General features: G+C 38.9%; 3 protein-coding genes across 5 annotated transcripts; 1 reads left to right on the forward strand and 2 right to left on the reverse strand.

Annotated features, from left to right (window-relative positions):
* Positions 1-135: 135 nt before the first annotated feature.
* Kdm2 (Lysine demethylase 2) lies at positions 136-7473 on the reverse strand. The gene is made up of 7 exons (XM_043422303.1): positions 7178-7473; positions 6571-6850; positions 5466-6153; positions 4980-5310; positions 4428-4734; positions 3909-4204; positions 136-3605 (listed from the first exon to the last, which is right to left on the reverse strand). Exons 1-7 carry the CDS (start codon positions 7217-7219, stop codon positions 2601-2603), a joined length of 2949 nt encoding a protein of 982 aa, XP_043278238.1. The 5' UTR covers positions 7220-7473; the 3' UTR covers positions 136-2600.
* Positions 7474-7664: 191 nt separating this feature from the next.
* On the forward strand, positions 7665-10317 carry LOC122414634 (coiled-coil domain-containing protein 42 like-2). 2 transcript variants are annotated; one of them, XM_043426105.1, is made up of 5 exons: positions 7665-7749; positions 8010-8159; positions 8250-8538; positions 9064-9306; positions 9537-10317. In XM_043426105.1, exons 2-5 carry the CDS (start codon positions 8044-8046, stop codon positions 9882-9884), a joined length of 996 nt encoding a protein of 331 aa, XP_043282040.1. In that variant the 5' UTR covers positions 7665-7749; positions 8010-8043; the 3' UTR covers positions 9885-10317. The 2 variants fall into 2 exon arrangements, with proteins under 2 accessions (XP_043282040.1, XP_043282034.1); XM_043426099.1 differs by lacking the exon at positions 7665-7749 and having other exon boundaries at positions 7990-8159.
* Positions 9977-15473, reverse strand: Ccdc114 (Coiled-coil domain containing protein 114). 2 transcript variants are annotated; one of them, XM_043426086.1, is made up of 6 exons: positions 15146-15473; positions 13033-13716; positions 12533-12867; positions 11617-11840; positions 11269-11531; positions 9977-11154 (listed from the first exon to the last, which is right to left on the reverse strand). In XM_043426086.1, the coding sequence occupies exons 2-6, from the start codon at positions 13384-13386 to the stop codon at positions 10861-10863; spliced, it is 1470 nt and encodes a 489-aa protein (XP_043282021.1). In that variant the 5' UTR covers positions 13387-13716; positions 15146-15473; the 3' UTR covers positions 9977-10860. The 2 variants fall into 2 exon arrangements, with proteins under 2 accessions (XP_043282021.1, XP_043282011.1); XM_043426076.1 differs by having other exon boundaries at positions 13033-15473.
* Positions 15474-15815: the final 342 nt, after the last annotated feature.

Consider the following 15815-nt stretch of genomic DNA (forward strand, 5'->3'; position numbering starts at 1 on the left):
AGGACCCAGGGTTGAGTATGAAAGATCAAATAAAATCATCAATCCTTAAATTCAGTTACCTCGAGATCGGAGTTTCGTACTTTTCGAAAATTGTGAATAGAGATACGAGGCGAAGACAATAAAAACATACGAATATTTGTTTTTACAATTAAAAATTATATTTTCAAATAATAATAGCTCTTGATTCCATATGATTCATGCAGTTACATATCGTAAAACTCTATTTTTTGTACAGCGAAATTTGTTAGCTGTATCAAATATGTGACAACGAGCATCATTGAAATCGATGATTTTCAATGAAAGAAGAATAAAAAAATAAAAATTAAAATAAGCGTGATATTCTTTTATTTGTTTATGTCATCGTTTTCTCGCTCATGTTGCGTTACTCGCACGTCAAGTTCGCACAAAGCTTATACTTCTTCGTAATCACAGTTGCACTCGAATTATTATTAACATGGGACTGAGGAGAAAAGCGCTCTTCGAATGGAACGTCATTGCAATATGATTCAAATTTAGTCATTTTTATATGTTATCATCCGGAATAAATATAGTTCATGTTTGCTCTCTTACATTCCAATATTTTCTCACGATTTCAACAATCTTACTGCGTTTAACCCTTCGAGTACACACTTCCAGCCTAATTCCCATAAGAACGCACGGAAAGTCTGAGGGTCACTGGACCCCAGGTGTACGAGAAGGGTTAAGAATTCTTGCTTATTTATTTCCAGCCAAAAATTTGCGTTCTATTCAATTTTCTAGTGTCCGCAATTGGACAAGTAGTTGAAAAATTTTTGTCGCTTTCAAAATATAATGAATTTTCACAATATTTTCTCACGGGAAGATTCATTTTCGTAATCTAAATTATAAATAATTATGCATTTTTTTTCGAAAATCTCATTTTTTCGTTATTATGGCACTTTTTAATTTTTCTTCATGGACAGTATATTCATAAAATTATTCAGTACGTGATTTATGCACTTTGCAATGAAATGTGATGCTTTGTCTGCCAATGAGAAAAAAAATTAAAAGAACCAGTTTGTCATTTTATCAAAGTTTCCAAAAAAAAGCTTTTCTATAGAAATTCCTACAAATCCATAAGTCAATAAAATCAATAGATTTATTTTCCATTATGCAAATAAATGACTCAATTATTTGTTGAATAATTTTTGTTCGAACAATATAACAATACTTTTCGTCACTCGTCACTTTTGTCATTTCTTATTTTCAATCGATATTTATAGAGTTTCATATCCGACTGAATTGTTTTTTTTTTCTTCGAACGTTCGCTAGATCTCTAAATTATTATAAAATAACAGACTTAGCTAGAAAAACAAAGTATTCTTGACAGTATTGTCCAAACGCCTAAAGTTTCTATCACATAATACTCGCAAGTCGATATAAATATCAGCAAAGAATATTGTAACCGAATACAATCTTGCACGTTGTCCAGGGAGCTACGAAGTTCGCCAAACAGATCTAAGTTGAATCGTTAAAAATGAAATACATCGTAGTTGCAACTACCGTGTAGATGAACGAAACGATACATTATTTTAAAAAACAAAAAGCTGCTTCAGAATATACGAAAAAAAGTGATTGAGAGAAATAAATTCTCCACAAAAAGCGATTTTTGCTTCACTCGTGAAACAACAATAATAAATCAAATCAACGATATCCAACTTCCAGGGGTCCAAATGCATTCATCAATTTTATATTTTCCAGTGGAGGGAAATTTAAAAAAACAATTTTAACAATGAATGAGAAAAATTGTTGAAATACGAACTCATAAAATCTCATCGTTTTGTTGCTGATCGATATGACGATTTGATGAATTGACATTACTCAATTTTTTTCGAGAAATCTCCATCGTTAATCAAATGTAAAATTAATATTGGAGAAAGATATTGTAACTAAATATAATTATGAACATTTTCCGAGGAGCTACGGAAAACGTGAAAGGATAAATTCAATCACTAAACGGAAAGTATATCGTAGTTGCAACTACAGAGGAAACAAGACAAAACATAATACAACGAAAAAAAGCTGTTTCGGAGCCTACGAGTTTTCTCAGAATAAAGGATTTGTCAAATTATTCTCATGCAAAAATGAACAATAAGAAATTCCCCTTGAAGAGAATGTGATCGAGATGCCGAAACAGCAATAATAGATAACATCGATTGACCAAAGTTAACACAATTGAAACGCAATGAAAATCAATTGTATTTCAATCAAATTTGCATTTTTGACGATTGTACGGGTTTTTGAAGAATTTTAGCTCGCAAGTTCGTATTTAAAATCCAACAACTCGGAGTGGGAAAATATTTTTTTTAAATTGTGCCAATGACGAAAAGTAATATCGAATTTCAAATGATTTAAACTGTCAAATCAATAGTAAAGCGTCAGAGTCTCATGAATGAGAAAAAAGTGGTTAAAAAATATTTGAAAACTCGAACGAAAGCGAAAGAGAATAGAAATGTTTCTTCGTTGTATGCCAACAGTACGAACTTCGATGCGTATGAAATAAGAAAAATCATGAAGTCCGAAAGTCCCATAAACAGGTACAGAGACGGAGGATTCGAATGAATCGGGTACAATCGATTGTCTCACGTGACTCGAGCTTCATTTTTGGGCCTTTTTTCCTGAACGAGTTTGACGTCAGTGACGTGAAGATTGTGAATACTGCGAGCAGCGAATTTGATGACACTTTGAGTTGAGACTTGGGTGGTGTGTCGGAGATCGAGACGTTTGAGAGCTTTGCATCGGGCGAGATGATCGAGGCTGGTTTCGGTGAGAAGACGACAACTGGCGAGATTGAGAGAGATTAAATTGGCGATGGCGTGTGCGGGTGGAGTGGTGAGTTGAGCTACGCCAGCGTCGGTGAGACGTCCGCAAGAGGATAAATCCAGAGATTCGATGTGCGGTAAATGCTGAGCGATATATCGGAGAGCAACGTCAGTGATATCACAGCCGGCAAGAGAAAGAGTTTTTAGGTATTTGAGCCTGGAGGTTTTATCGATGAGTCCCGGTCGTGAGTCAGTGGGGGGGCTCAACATTTCCCTTAAACTAAAATCGTTTAAGCCGGACACATGACTCAAATCGAGATTAAGCAACGGCGGACAGATGCACGACCTGAGCACTGAAATATTAGCCCAAGCGCAACCCTGCAATGATAGGCTTCGCAGTTGCGTTAATCTCCCTAAAAGCCAACCTAATTGCCGTTTCGTAACGTCCGACCAATCGAGACAAAGACTCTCGGGTTGTCGACGAGCAATACCCGTCAGATGAGCTGCGGTCAGATGCACGTGAGACATGTCCAATCTTCGCCATAAGCTAGGCTCGATACTGTACTGTGCCCAAGCTCTACAAACCAATGCACACCTCGCCAAATCTTGTCTGCTCATGTATCTGAATATTGCCAGTATCGTACCCTTGTCTTGAGCCCACGATTGACTAGCGTTTTCCGATCGCTGCACCGGAAGCTGGGCTGGTCTGACCACCACGTGCGGTCTTTTCAACGCTTTGTTGCTCGAACCAATCAATTGTACCGCCAATTGACTCCTCAATGCTGTTCTGTGCTCTCCTTCCGCAGGTTCTCGTTCGTTCCATGTCTGCAATTCACACAATTGTCAATCATGACTAATACCAGGAGAATTTGAAGAAAGTGAGACGACGCAGAGGAGACCGGAGGTTTGTATCAATTCATTTCCATTTTGCGTTACATTGATTGAAAAACGAAAAGGAAACAAATTTTCTTTGCTGATATTACTGCATATTATTCCCATGAATTGTTAGCCAGAGATTTAGACCCTCTTCGCAACGAAATAAATTTTGAATTTATTGCTTCATGATTTTAGTGACAATTGAGCAAGCCTCCCCTTTTTGTTTTCCCTAATTCATATTTCTAGACGTACCTCATTTGGATCAGGTCTCGGCCTTTTACTCGGAGTCGTGGCCCTCTCAGAATCAGTCGTTGGAGCTGAAGAAGCTGCACTCGAAACCGACACTTTTCTAGCTCGACCTTTACCCTGCCGCGAACGGGAATCCAAATTCCTTCCAGTCTCACAACATTCTGGACATTCCCAGCTGTTTGGCAAGTCTTCGCTCACCGCGAGGCTTTGAGAATCCACGCCGACGCATTCGGGATGCGCAATATCGAAACAGACCGAACATTCCATCAAACTCGAAGGTGTTCCGGGTGTGGGTTTTCCTAAGAATCGAATCAATGTCTATTCAGTAAATAGCGGAAAAAAATGATCACACATACGAAATCTACTTTGCTCCGTTGAGTAGCAAGCGTCAGAGTAATTGTTTTTTTTTTTTTTTTTTTTTTTACAAAAAATAGAGGCTTTGTACATAGAACCATTATGTTTCTATACTATAATATACGATTGGTTAATCGTACATTACATTTTCAAAATAAGACTTTTTACCCATGAGAGACGCTGGTTGTTGACCCCAACCGTCAAGTCGACAAATCTTACACGCAGCCGTAACGGGCAACATGGGCCTCAGACACTGACGCATCAAGCACGTCTGTTTTGCTCGACCACTCCCACCGAATTTCACCATGTCCTGACAATAAGCACACTCGCCACAATCCGTCCTCGTACAAGCTTCACATTTTTTGCAACGAGTTCTTCTTCTCCTTGGGAAACTCGGCCTGCCTCCTTCGGGTTTTTCACTCGTGTTGTTAATTGCCTTCGTGTAACTTTTCTTGGGATTCGTTCGTAATCGTTCCTACAACATTGGTGAAGTTTTTTTCAACAGTGGTATCAACGATCAAATGCAACTGATTGAGGAATTTTGTTATTTAAAAAATGGTAATTCCTGGTACATTGAAAGCAGCGAAAAATAAATTACAAAATTTGCATTTAATATGATCGAAAACCTCAAATTTCTGAATTCGAAATAAACGATACATCGATGAACATTCATCGTCTTGTATTTTTCGATTAAAAATATCAGCCTGAGTCCACACTTACGCGCTCGGCGATCGTCAAAGGTGGGGGTGGTGGTAAAATTGGTGTTCCTGTAACAGCTGCCTCAGGACTATCGTGCCTGTGTTGTTCAACCAAACAACGAACATCGTGGATCAACGCAACCGGATCCCGAATAAGTTCGGGAACATTTTTTTTTGTGGAGGGCAACGAATGAAGATACATGACAATCGATTTCAAGCCATGTAGCTCAAAAGGTGTCAGATGAAGATGTGAATCTGGTTTTGTATCGATGGTCGCGTGTTGCCTTTGATTTTCTGGTATGTCCAGGTGACTTCGACCGAGAAGGACGTGAACGTATCGTTCGAGAACGTACCTGATTTAGAAAAACAGTAACAAATGAAATGATTACGCCGGCGGAGATTCGATTTTTAATTGGCAATTTCGGAATACCGATATTTGAAAGAAATTCGTTGTATTAAAAAAAACTCGAGTTTCAATATCGTTTGGCAAAAAAGTTGAGTAACTCACCAGAGCATTTCCGTGAAAAACGGATACCGAAATTTCTGTGGAACTTTTGTGTGTTCTTCGACTTGAGCAACTTTCAATTGTTTCTCAATGCCGAAGCTGTGAAGAAAGTTGCCTCCAAAAACGAGTGAATCCTGAGGTGTATAAACCGCATGAATCCAACCGGTTGGGATGAACAGTGTCATGCCTGCAGTAAGATTGATTCTCCCACAACGATCGACCATATCACCGAAAAAGACATCGGATTGTTTCCCACTCAATACCCATTCCTGGTAGAGCGCAAGATTTTTTTCGGTTGGTGGTATGAGCCAAAAAATTTTACCGCCTCGTAGAATGTGATACCAAACGCTTGTTCCACCAAAATCCACGTGAAAATCGGTGTAACAACCTTTCACTGACATGAGACAATATTTTTGTACTTTTGGGTACATCATATCCTCTAGTAGATTTGTTGCTTCGACTTGTGCTTCTTTCAAGTGTCTCGGCCAGACTACATCCACCCAATCCACTTGCCTTACCACTGCTGGTGATTGCACGTAATTCTCCAATTTTGTGTGACTAAATTCTAGGGATATTACATTCAACAAACGATCTTTGTTGAGATCCTCGTAATATCTTTGCCACTCTTTCATACTCATGTCCTCGTTCTTCTGAGTGTTCACGTCCATGACGTCCAGAATACGTTTAGACCCTGAGAATGATCATTTAAAATTATTTAAGAAACTTGATCAGATTCCCAATATTTCAAAAACTTTTGATTTTGAAAATTATAATAAATCATGATATTCACATCAATTTGTCCAACTATTTCACAATCTATAAGATAATAGAAATGGTTCATTCAAGCTCCGGCATACAAAAATTTCATCTAGTAAAATAGATACAATTTAAATAAATTGAATTTCGCTCTGTAACTCGTAGTTTTGAAATTACCAGAGATAGATGTAATTTGAACAAAATTGGAACAATAATCGGTAGTATATTTAATAATATGAAATCTTAATAATCCATGAAAATGTTTTATTCCTATCAAAATTAAAGCAGCACCGCAACAACGTTTCATGCAATCGACCAATAAAACATCAGATGACAAAAAAATTATAATTACCGACACAAGTTCTAACATCATTAACGCTGAAATTAGGACTGGGAACTCTGAGGCCAAGACCAGTCTTGTCTCTGAAAAGGAGTGGTATTGCAAGCCCATGTTTCTGAAGATAAGCAAGGTTGAGTTCTGATCCATTCATTTCCTTGAAGAGTCCAGAAAATTTGTCAAGATTGTATCTATCGCATTCAATTTTTTCATCGAGCTGAAAACTCCTTCTACCCTCGATATCTTCATCTCCGATAGTCCAATCGTCAGTGTATAATTTGCGAGTTCGTTCGCGCTAGAAAATTTCAATTTTTTACACTTTTTCTTCACCATTTTCCATAAAAATTTAACTTCTCATTTTTTATTTCAATGAGAATTCAACTGTTCATCGATGTCAGAGGACAACATTTTTTTTTAACAATATAATTCAATACACATCCCCATGGAAAACTGAGAGTCTTAGATTTCACTGACAGAAGCGCCAATTAAAGTTCCACTCGACGATATAAATATAAACTGATCCGGAATAATCGAAAAAAAAAATAAAAAGTTTTGTTGAAATTCAGGTTACGTTCAAACTTTAAGGTTATGAATGAATTTTTGAAAAAAAATCTTTGTTTACCAATTGACGCCTTCTCGGCACCGTGGGGGAATCATCGGCCATTGCGTACACGCTGTCAGAAACGTATACCACACACACATGCACTAAACCTTTGACTTTGAAGTCCAGACACGTAACTTTATTTTACAAATCGAAAGGCAATCTTCATCGGTTCGACAATCACTGAAAATCCACGAGTCCGAGATTTTTTATTATTCCGATAAGTACGACATGTTTAATGTGTATGAAATAAGGATATTTATTTTGCAGCCGAGAGCTCAACTCGATTACGAGCCGCAGGTAAACTGTGTCGCCATTTTTTTTCTCTGCCGCAGTTTCACAAACTTTGTAATTCGAAATGTAGTTGTGTGGCGTGTACCACTTGTCCCTAAACTCTGGCAATTTGGGTTAAATTACCGGAACGCAGATCCAGGGAATTTCACCGAAGATTATCTTCAAGTTGGCATTACTTGAGAACAGCTTTTTCGTGTTTTCACTTTCATTTTATATTCTTTTAGATTCAGCTTTCAAATTTCTTAATCCGAAAATTTCATTATCGAAAATATCTATAGAAATTTTGATAAAAATTTTTTGTAAGGCTTTTTTCGTTACCAGTAAATAAGCAACACGCAGACATCTCATGGATACTAGATATTTTTCACAATTTGAAAAACTGGGAAACCTGAATTTTTTTCATAGATAAACAATGTTTTAATCGTATTTGCATTTCTGCTAACGAAAGCAACCTGTCCACGACAATGTTTATACATCTCTATACACGTGTGATATATAACAATGACTATACGAGACAGCAAGTTTGATCGATAAATCAGTAAATATATTCCATTCGCAGTCTCGGTGCGGTACGAGTAGTTTCTACAGCAAAAATGGAATCGACGAAAAAGAAGTGTGACAATTTAATTTACCGTCCTGTAATAACGGAAGATCCTGAAAAATTGGTTGAGGAATATTTCAAATCTAAAAAACAGGAGCTTAGTGTGAAGTAATGAAAAATTTACGGGGCAGTGTAGGGGGGAGCTTGGTAGTTCGGTAATGTTTTGATCGTGAAGTTATGAATACGTTACCTCGGCAGGAAATATCCGCCATGGGATGTAGCGAGAGTCAATCCAGCGGCGGAACTCGTGGAATGTCGACGAGAATTGAGCCGTACGGAAAACGAACTCGAGGAAAAGAAACTCGAACGTGAAAAGAAAAGAATAATTATGACCAAAGAATGGACCGATTTAAGACGGAAAGAAGAACTTTTACGACAGTCGTTGATCAAATTCAATAAATTCGTCAAAGAAAATAACGAAAAACGCGAGAGAGCTCAGCACAAAATTGCTGAAGAAAGGGAACGTCGAACAAAGTGTCACGAACAAGTTCGTCTCACTTTTGTATCCTCATTCCGAACCCATTACCAATTCAATGAATTTTTCAATATTTCCATTAATATACAATTATATGCGAGCTAATCAAAGTGATAAAATTTCACACCTTAAATGAGCCGTGGTTGCCCCAATTTCGCGAGTTTCTTTCTGCATAGCGTCTCATCACAATGGTTAACGAATTTTAACAAGCATCAAGCTTAAAAATTTCATCGAATTAATTCATCGCTGTCAAACGCCAACTACCGCTTTTTTCGTGTGGCAAAAATAGAAATCATGTACACGACTTGGAAAAATTCATCAGACCCAAATAAATTTTTCATTTTAATTCGAACAAATGTAAATTGGGATTTTCGTCCACAGGCAACATATCGAGCACCAACACGTATTTCGGAACGCACGCGTTATTTTCAAAATGAAAAAAAAAATTGTTGAATTTCACTCGAGAATACTATGAGAATAATCATGGATTTTTATTAACGATTTTGGTTTTAATTCTTCGATTATTGATTCGCTCAGATTGACGAATTGGCCAAAGAAATCGAGTACATTAAAACTGTAAGGGAACATATGCGAGAGAGAGTCCAAGAGTACAAAATGTATCAGAATTATTTGGATTCAGTGGTCAATGAGACAAATGAAGAGTTCCAGAGCATCGGAGATATTTTCAACAGGTACGAAAGCCTCGTGGAGTCTAGAAATATCCTTGCTCAACATCAGGATCAAAATCTCGAGGCCTTGGAGCTGACAGGCACAGAAATGGTATTATTTTCGTATTTTCATTACTTCATTTGGAAATAATTCTCAGTAAATTAAGAAAATGCATGAAATTGAGGACGAATTATGTAGCAACAAACTTTTTCTTTCAAAGCAATGAAAAATGATTCGATGTCAGTGAAGCACCTCAATTTTCGTACTGAAAAAAAAAAAAAAAACACTTTAACGAGAATATAGGAAAAAAATAACACAGTATTTTTATCGGGTGCTCGCAGCAACACATGACCGAAGAGAAGGGCCAGATGCTCGTGGACCTGAACAACAAACTGGCCCTGCTGCAGGGACGATACGAGCGTGCTAAGGCGGAAGCGCTGAGATGGCAGACGATCGTGTCTCGAATAAAAGCCACAGCAGCTGCCAAGAATCTCGAGCTGACCAGAGTCAAATTCTGTTGTTGGAGCATGTATCAGCAATTGTGCAAAAGGAAAGGATACCCGATCGAAGTCGATCAGGAAGACGTGGAAAATCAATTGGCACACATTAAGCGAACGATCGTTGAACTCAAAAGAATCACTAAAGCAGCAAGAAAGAAAGCTGCTTCAGAGAAATCAACCGTGTCCTAATTTTCTTACAAGTTAACCAAAATTCAAGCAAAATTTTGGAAAATCATAATTAACGAGAATCCGCGCTAGTTTTTAATAACATTCCACAAAAGTAATTCAGAAACTTTTTGTTTATTTTGGTTTCTTTGCTTTTCCTTCACGCAACTCGAATATCTAAATTTTCCAGCCAGCAGTAATCAGCCTTTCGCTCGAAAAATTACAAGTTTTTATTTCTTTTGAAGCTGGTGCGAAAAATTGCCAGCCACGGTTTCTTGGAACGAAGAAAATTCAAATTATCGTAATCGAATCTATCATTAAATTTGCGACAAAACTTCTTTATTCCGTATTTTATTCAATATACTCGCTCTTCGTACGAAATGAATTCGATACGTGCAGGAAAAATCTAGAAATATATGTACATTTGTATTTAACAAATAAAGATATATTGAAAATACATTTAACTGCTACTGATAGCGTTTCTGCATTATCTTTCGAGCAGCAGGCAAGTGACAACTGGAAACATTGTGAATAAGCTCGGAGCAGTCCTCGACGAGTCTCGTCTCCAATTTGCTGATGGCTTCGTCCCTCGTAAGCGGTGCTTCCAGACCCTCGGAAACGTATTGCAGTTCTTCTTTCTCGACACACCTCGTGTTTTATAATGAACGATTGATCACCGAATTACGAGTGAAAAAAGCATGGAGGACGAACGAGGACGTTATGAAAAACGTTTATGAAGCACTTTGCATTCGATTTGTGAACGACTTGCAAATATTTTTCATATGAAACGTTAAATGATATTTCTTTAAATAGCGAGACTTTGGCTGGCGAATTTGACGCGAAGAAAATAAATTCCATTTTCGTATTGCACGAAAAATGTTGCTTGGGCCCGAGTTTATCAATAACATCAATCAATTATCGATGTTTGCATTTTCCAATATCTCGAAGTTGAAGGCAAAGTGCTTTTTTGGACAGGAAGGGCAAGAGCGGAGAAAAGCACTCACAGGGAACAAGGTTGGCTGGGTACGATCGAAGGGAGAGGAGGGACCTTCAGGTGTGGTTTTTTCTCTTCATCGAGCCGCATCGTGTCGCTCTTCGTCGAGGTGTCGATCCAATGAACTTTGTTGAACATGTCGGTAATACGTTTCTCAATTATTCCGAGATAGAGCATCACGTTGTTCATCGTGACGGTTGAATTGTCACCGAGTAAATCTAGGATTGGCGAATTGTCGCACCGCACTGATTTGAAGAGCGTTTCTATACCCTTGAGGAGCTTCTCGAGCACATCGTTGCACTGGAACGAAAAAAAATTCATGTCGTTAAATTGAAATTTCATTTATAGAAAAATGATGAAAGCCGCGATTTTCGTGTTTCGATTAATCAAGCCAGCACTAATAATTATGACCACCTCGGCAAGACTCTTTTCAGATTCGTCTGCTAGTGCGGTTTGTTCTTCAAGTTGTTTCGATATTTTTTCGAGTGTTTCGGCCTGCTGGTTGCCCCGATGAACGTTCAGCGCTCGAGCTTCATCGATCGCTGATCTCAACTGTGCGACTCTCGACTGCAGACCCTCCAATTCGTCGTTGAGTTCGTTAACGTAATTGAAAAGAGCGAAATTCTCTTCCTCTTGTTTGACGAAGTGTGACGTCAATTTGTCGATTTCTTCCTCGCCTGTCAATCGTATTATTGCTCGTAGAAAATCTCGAATCGCGTTGGAAAAAAAAATAAATGACGAAAATACTAGGTTTCTACTTGCCCGTAAATTCCTTCACGCGCTTCAATATGTCCGTATAGACGGCGACTTTGTTGCGTACCTCTTCCTTCTTGGCCTGTCGCTCGGCCTCTTTTTTCGCATTCAAATCCGCCGTTTGTCGATACTGGCCTTTGACGCCAAGGAACTCTTGAAGTTTTAGCTCGTTGTCAAGCGTTCTTTGCAGCTCGCACATTTCCGAGGTGTGAGCCTTCAAATCTCGAGCCCCTCTGTGATTTTAACCCAATTTTTCCGTTACTTTTGGCGGTCCTCAGAAAAATATCACGATTTTAACACTCGCTTCATCGAAACAAAGGAATTTTCGGAGACCTTTGACCACGCAAAAATATTACTCGAGCAATCGCGATCTCAAGAATCTGACTGTCGATGCAAAAGTTGAATGATGATCAAATAGACGCTACTTTATGGAAAGCATAACGAAAGAAAATTTGCTGGGTTTTACGGCGACTCAGACGTAAAAGTAAGCAGCAAGAAATATCGAAGCACTCCACCTTTTAAGTCACAATATTCCACGAATTTACACAAAATTAATGCGATGATGTTCGTCTACTGAATTTTCTTTAATTTCGAGAATTCGAGGTTTTTCTCCGACTTTCGTTCGCAGCGATGCAGCGAGAGTTCAAGCTCAAAAAACGTTATGGATGCAAATATTCTGTTCTGTTTCGCAAAAGTTATACCACAATTATCGAATTTCTACCGAGGAGTTGACATCTGAATACGACTGTACGGCGAGACTCCCACCCTCGCACTTTTTGTTCCGACGATTTTTGAGCTAGTTTTTCAGTCGTGATCCGTGCAGATGCACAGTGAACAACGAAGAAGCGTACAGTGTCAGTTTCGTCGAAGCGAGTGTCTACGTGAGTATAGCGCAGCTGTGCATGCAAACATAACAAAATACGACCTTTCGCGAAGGGCATGTATCTTGTTGAGTTCCTCGTCTCTCTGATTGAAGGTGACCGTAGCTTGTTCGATGAGATCGTTAATGATCATTTTGCCGGTGTTGAGCTCATTAATCATTTTCGTCCATTGAACATTAAACTGAGCTCGTTCCTTCAACAAGCCATCGATTTTCTTTCTCAACCGAGCGTTGTCAGCAACGAGGAGGTTAAATCGTTTAATCGACTGGTCAAGACGGTTTTCGAGAGTGGATACAACAACCTCTTGCTTTGACATTTTTTCCGTGGATTCGACATCGGTTCGAATCTTTGTCCGTAAAGCCGTTACCTCTTTCGAGACCTGTCGCACCGATTACAAAGTAGTATGAGGTTGATAATTTAGTCATCTGCTTTACCGACGCCCAAAATTTAGGTGACGTTTTACCGACACTGAAATTTTGGTCGACTGTTTTACCGTTGCCCGGGACTACGTGCAGTGTTTTTTTTCTTAAAGCTCGCAGTGTACCTTGCCGATTTGTTCCTGCAACTCGTGAATTTGCTGCCTCTCGTTGTCAATCATTTCGATGTATTTTGTACGTTTAGCCAGCAGACACTTGAGCCTCTCGTCCATCATTAGATCCTTGCGAGTATTACTTCTCGACTTCGATGTTGTAATCGCCAAAACAAGATCAGCTTTTTCAGCTTCGAGACGAACGATCATGTTTTGCTGGTTGCGGAGTTGTAATTTAGCGTCGTCCGCATACGCCACTCTGTCATTTTCCATTATCCTAAATTGTCTTTTTAATCTCATTAATTCAGCCTCCGCCATTGTCTCGAGCTCGACCTCATCCTGTACCGGCTGCGCTTGTCGATACGCCATGTTTTTTATTTTTTTATTTTTATCCTCTGCACTTCGTGTTTTAATAGGATTCAGATAGCTGATCAAAAGTCACGCAATTTATTATTCTTTTCGCCTAAACTCGCGTTTTAAGAGTCATTCGTATGCCTCAATTACGAAAATTCGTCGGCTGCTCACTGGCCTCGTTCGTTTTTCAGTCAAGGTATTTTATCCTCGCCCCCGCGATGCACAGTACGACGATTGTGTATTCTCTCGTTGCCTGGGACAACCCTCATCCACTTGGCCTGCTCGTAGCTTCCTCGCCGGTATATTTTTTTTGTTTGGTTATGTATTCCCAAAATATAAACGCCTCTTAATCGAGAATGCCACGTGGATCGAAAAAATTCCGATAAGACAAGAGTTAAGTTTAGAAATATATCAACACTTTTATACTTTTGTGCGTACGAGGCAAACCTGGTACTTGTTCACTTCATGAATAGCTCGAATTTAACAGAGCGAGAATTACACACATTGAAAAAAAATGTCATGGAGGTTAACGTCAAAACATCGAAGTTTGCCACAAATCGATAATTTTCATTGTTTTTGCAGTACTTTTTGTTGAAAATATGGGTCAGTCGTCGGTAATATTTTCACCATCATGAGCTTTTTTTGAAGTGTCATAAGACGACAAATTCATACTCACCAGATATTTTCCAAATTAAAAAAATGGAAATCCAAAATAATCATTTAAGAAACACATTGAATATGAGACGAACCAAGTTTTTTCGTATTTAATACAAATTTTATTCATATTTATTATCGACATTTTTTGCTATGGAATGAAAAATTCATGTGAATCCAGATACAACAACGAGCTCACATTTCAGGATCTCAAAAGTTGAATCGATTTTTGAAAAAAATGTGTCGATGACTTTTCTGTCATTGAGGGCAGTTGTTCCTCTCCAAGGTGAATTTTACTCGATGGTTGTACCATTGGGGAGCGAACCTTCAATTTTCAGATGGAGTTTATACATGTGGATCGAAAAACCGGGCCTTCGTATTATTGACGGAATTCAATGTGAACGAAGATGGCGGAAATAGTATAAATTTTCATCACATCACAAAGCAGCAAAATAACGTTTACGAGCAATTTTAAACGCAAGCGGACGTTAAAAATATCTTGATAAGGTTTGCCAAAGTAAAAGGCTGTGAAACTGTGCAATGATATGCGCGCAAGACTTTTCGTCTCCGAGTATATAGCGAGGTTTCTTGATGCACGACGTTTGCAAAGGGGATGGAAAAACAAAGAGCACGAAAAGTGGGAGAGTGCGAAACGTGTGAAGGTAAAAGTTGATGTGGTGGTGTGCGTTTGTTTAAACTAAACGGGTATTGGCCGGTGACGCTCACCTGGCAGCCAACGCCAACGAGCGTACCATATAGTTCGCGTTTGTCAGAGAGCGAATCGTTCTTATTTCAATGTCCGAGCTAAAAGTTTGGAACAAAGAAAAAGCCCGAGAATTTAGTCATGACAGAACGCAACGGAGGCAAAGTCGGGAGAAAAGAGAGAGAGAGAGAGAGAGAGAGAGAGAGAGAGAGAGAGAGAGAGAGAGAGAGAGAGAGAGAGAGAGAGAGAGAGAGAGAGAGAGAGAGAGAGAGCAAGCGCTACGAAGGAGCGAGGAGATGAAGTTGTATCAATTACACTGTCACGAGAGTTTCGTTATAAATTACGTAAAGTTGAATAGATCGAATTAAGATTGCGAGGAAATGATATCGATGATTATCACAATTTTTGTGTACTCACGAAACGATTTGAATTACTTTTAAGCCGTTCCCAATGTGCGAAACGCTCTAAAAACCAACTGAACCTCAAATCTACAATTTATTCTCCCATGAAACAATAAAAATAATCGAGGGCAATTTAACGCGACAATATTTAACGTTTTTAAACGAAAATAATTGTATCGTGATTTTGTTGAAGAGCTACAAACACAATAAGTTTGACACGATTCATTTCTCTGGAATAGAAACGATTTTGAGATATAACTGTTTCAATTTTGACGTTGCAACGGCTAAATTTTTGAAACGACACCGCAGCAGGGGAGAGGCGCAGTGCACGAACTTCAATCTCTCATAAGTCTCATACGTTACTTACCCAGCAACCCTTGCGTCGTACGCCAGTCCCTTCCACTCCACGGTGCTCCGAGCTCACCTTAGTGCGGCATAGGAGTGGGAGGATCGGTCGGCCGTGAGGAGGGCGAGGGAGGAGAGTACATGGCCCCGAAGAAAGACAGAGATAGGGAGAGAGGTTGCGGACGCCGAGAGCGCTCGACGTTCGCGTGTACGAATTTTAATTCCATCCATGTGAAAAACTACAGAGTCAATCGTATTAAAACTTTGGCATAGTTTTTTGAAAATTGTCTTTATTCGAATGGTGTCTTTCCCAGGATATTTTCCTGGGAATTATTCCGGTT

This window comes from Venturia canescens, chromosome 1 (assembly GCF_019457755.1).
Source record: "Venturia canescens isolate UGA chromosome 1, ASM1945775v1, whole genome shotgun sequence".
Taxonomy (NCBI): domain Eukaryota; kingdom Metazoa; phylum Arthropoda; class Insecta; order Hymenoptera; family Ichneumonidae; genus Venturia; species Venturia canescens.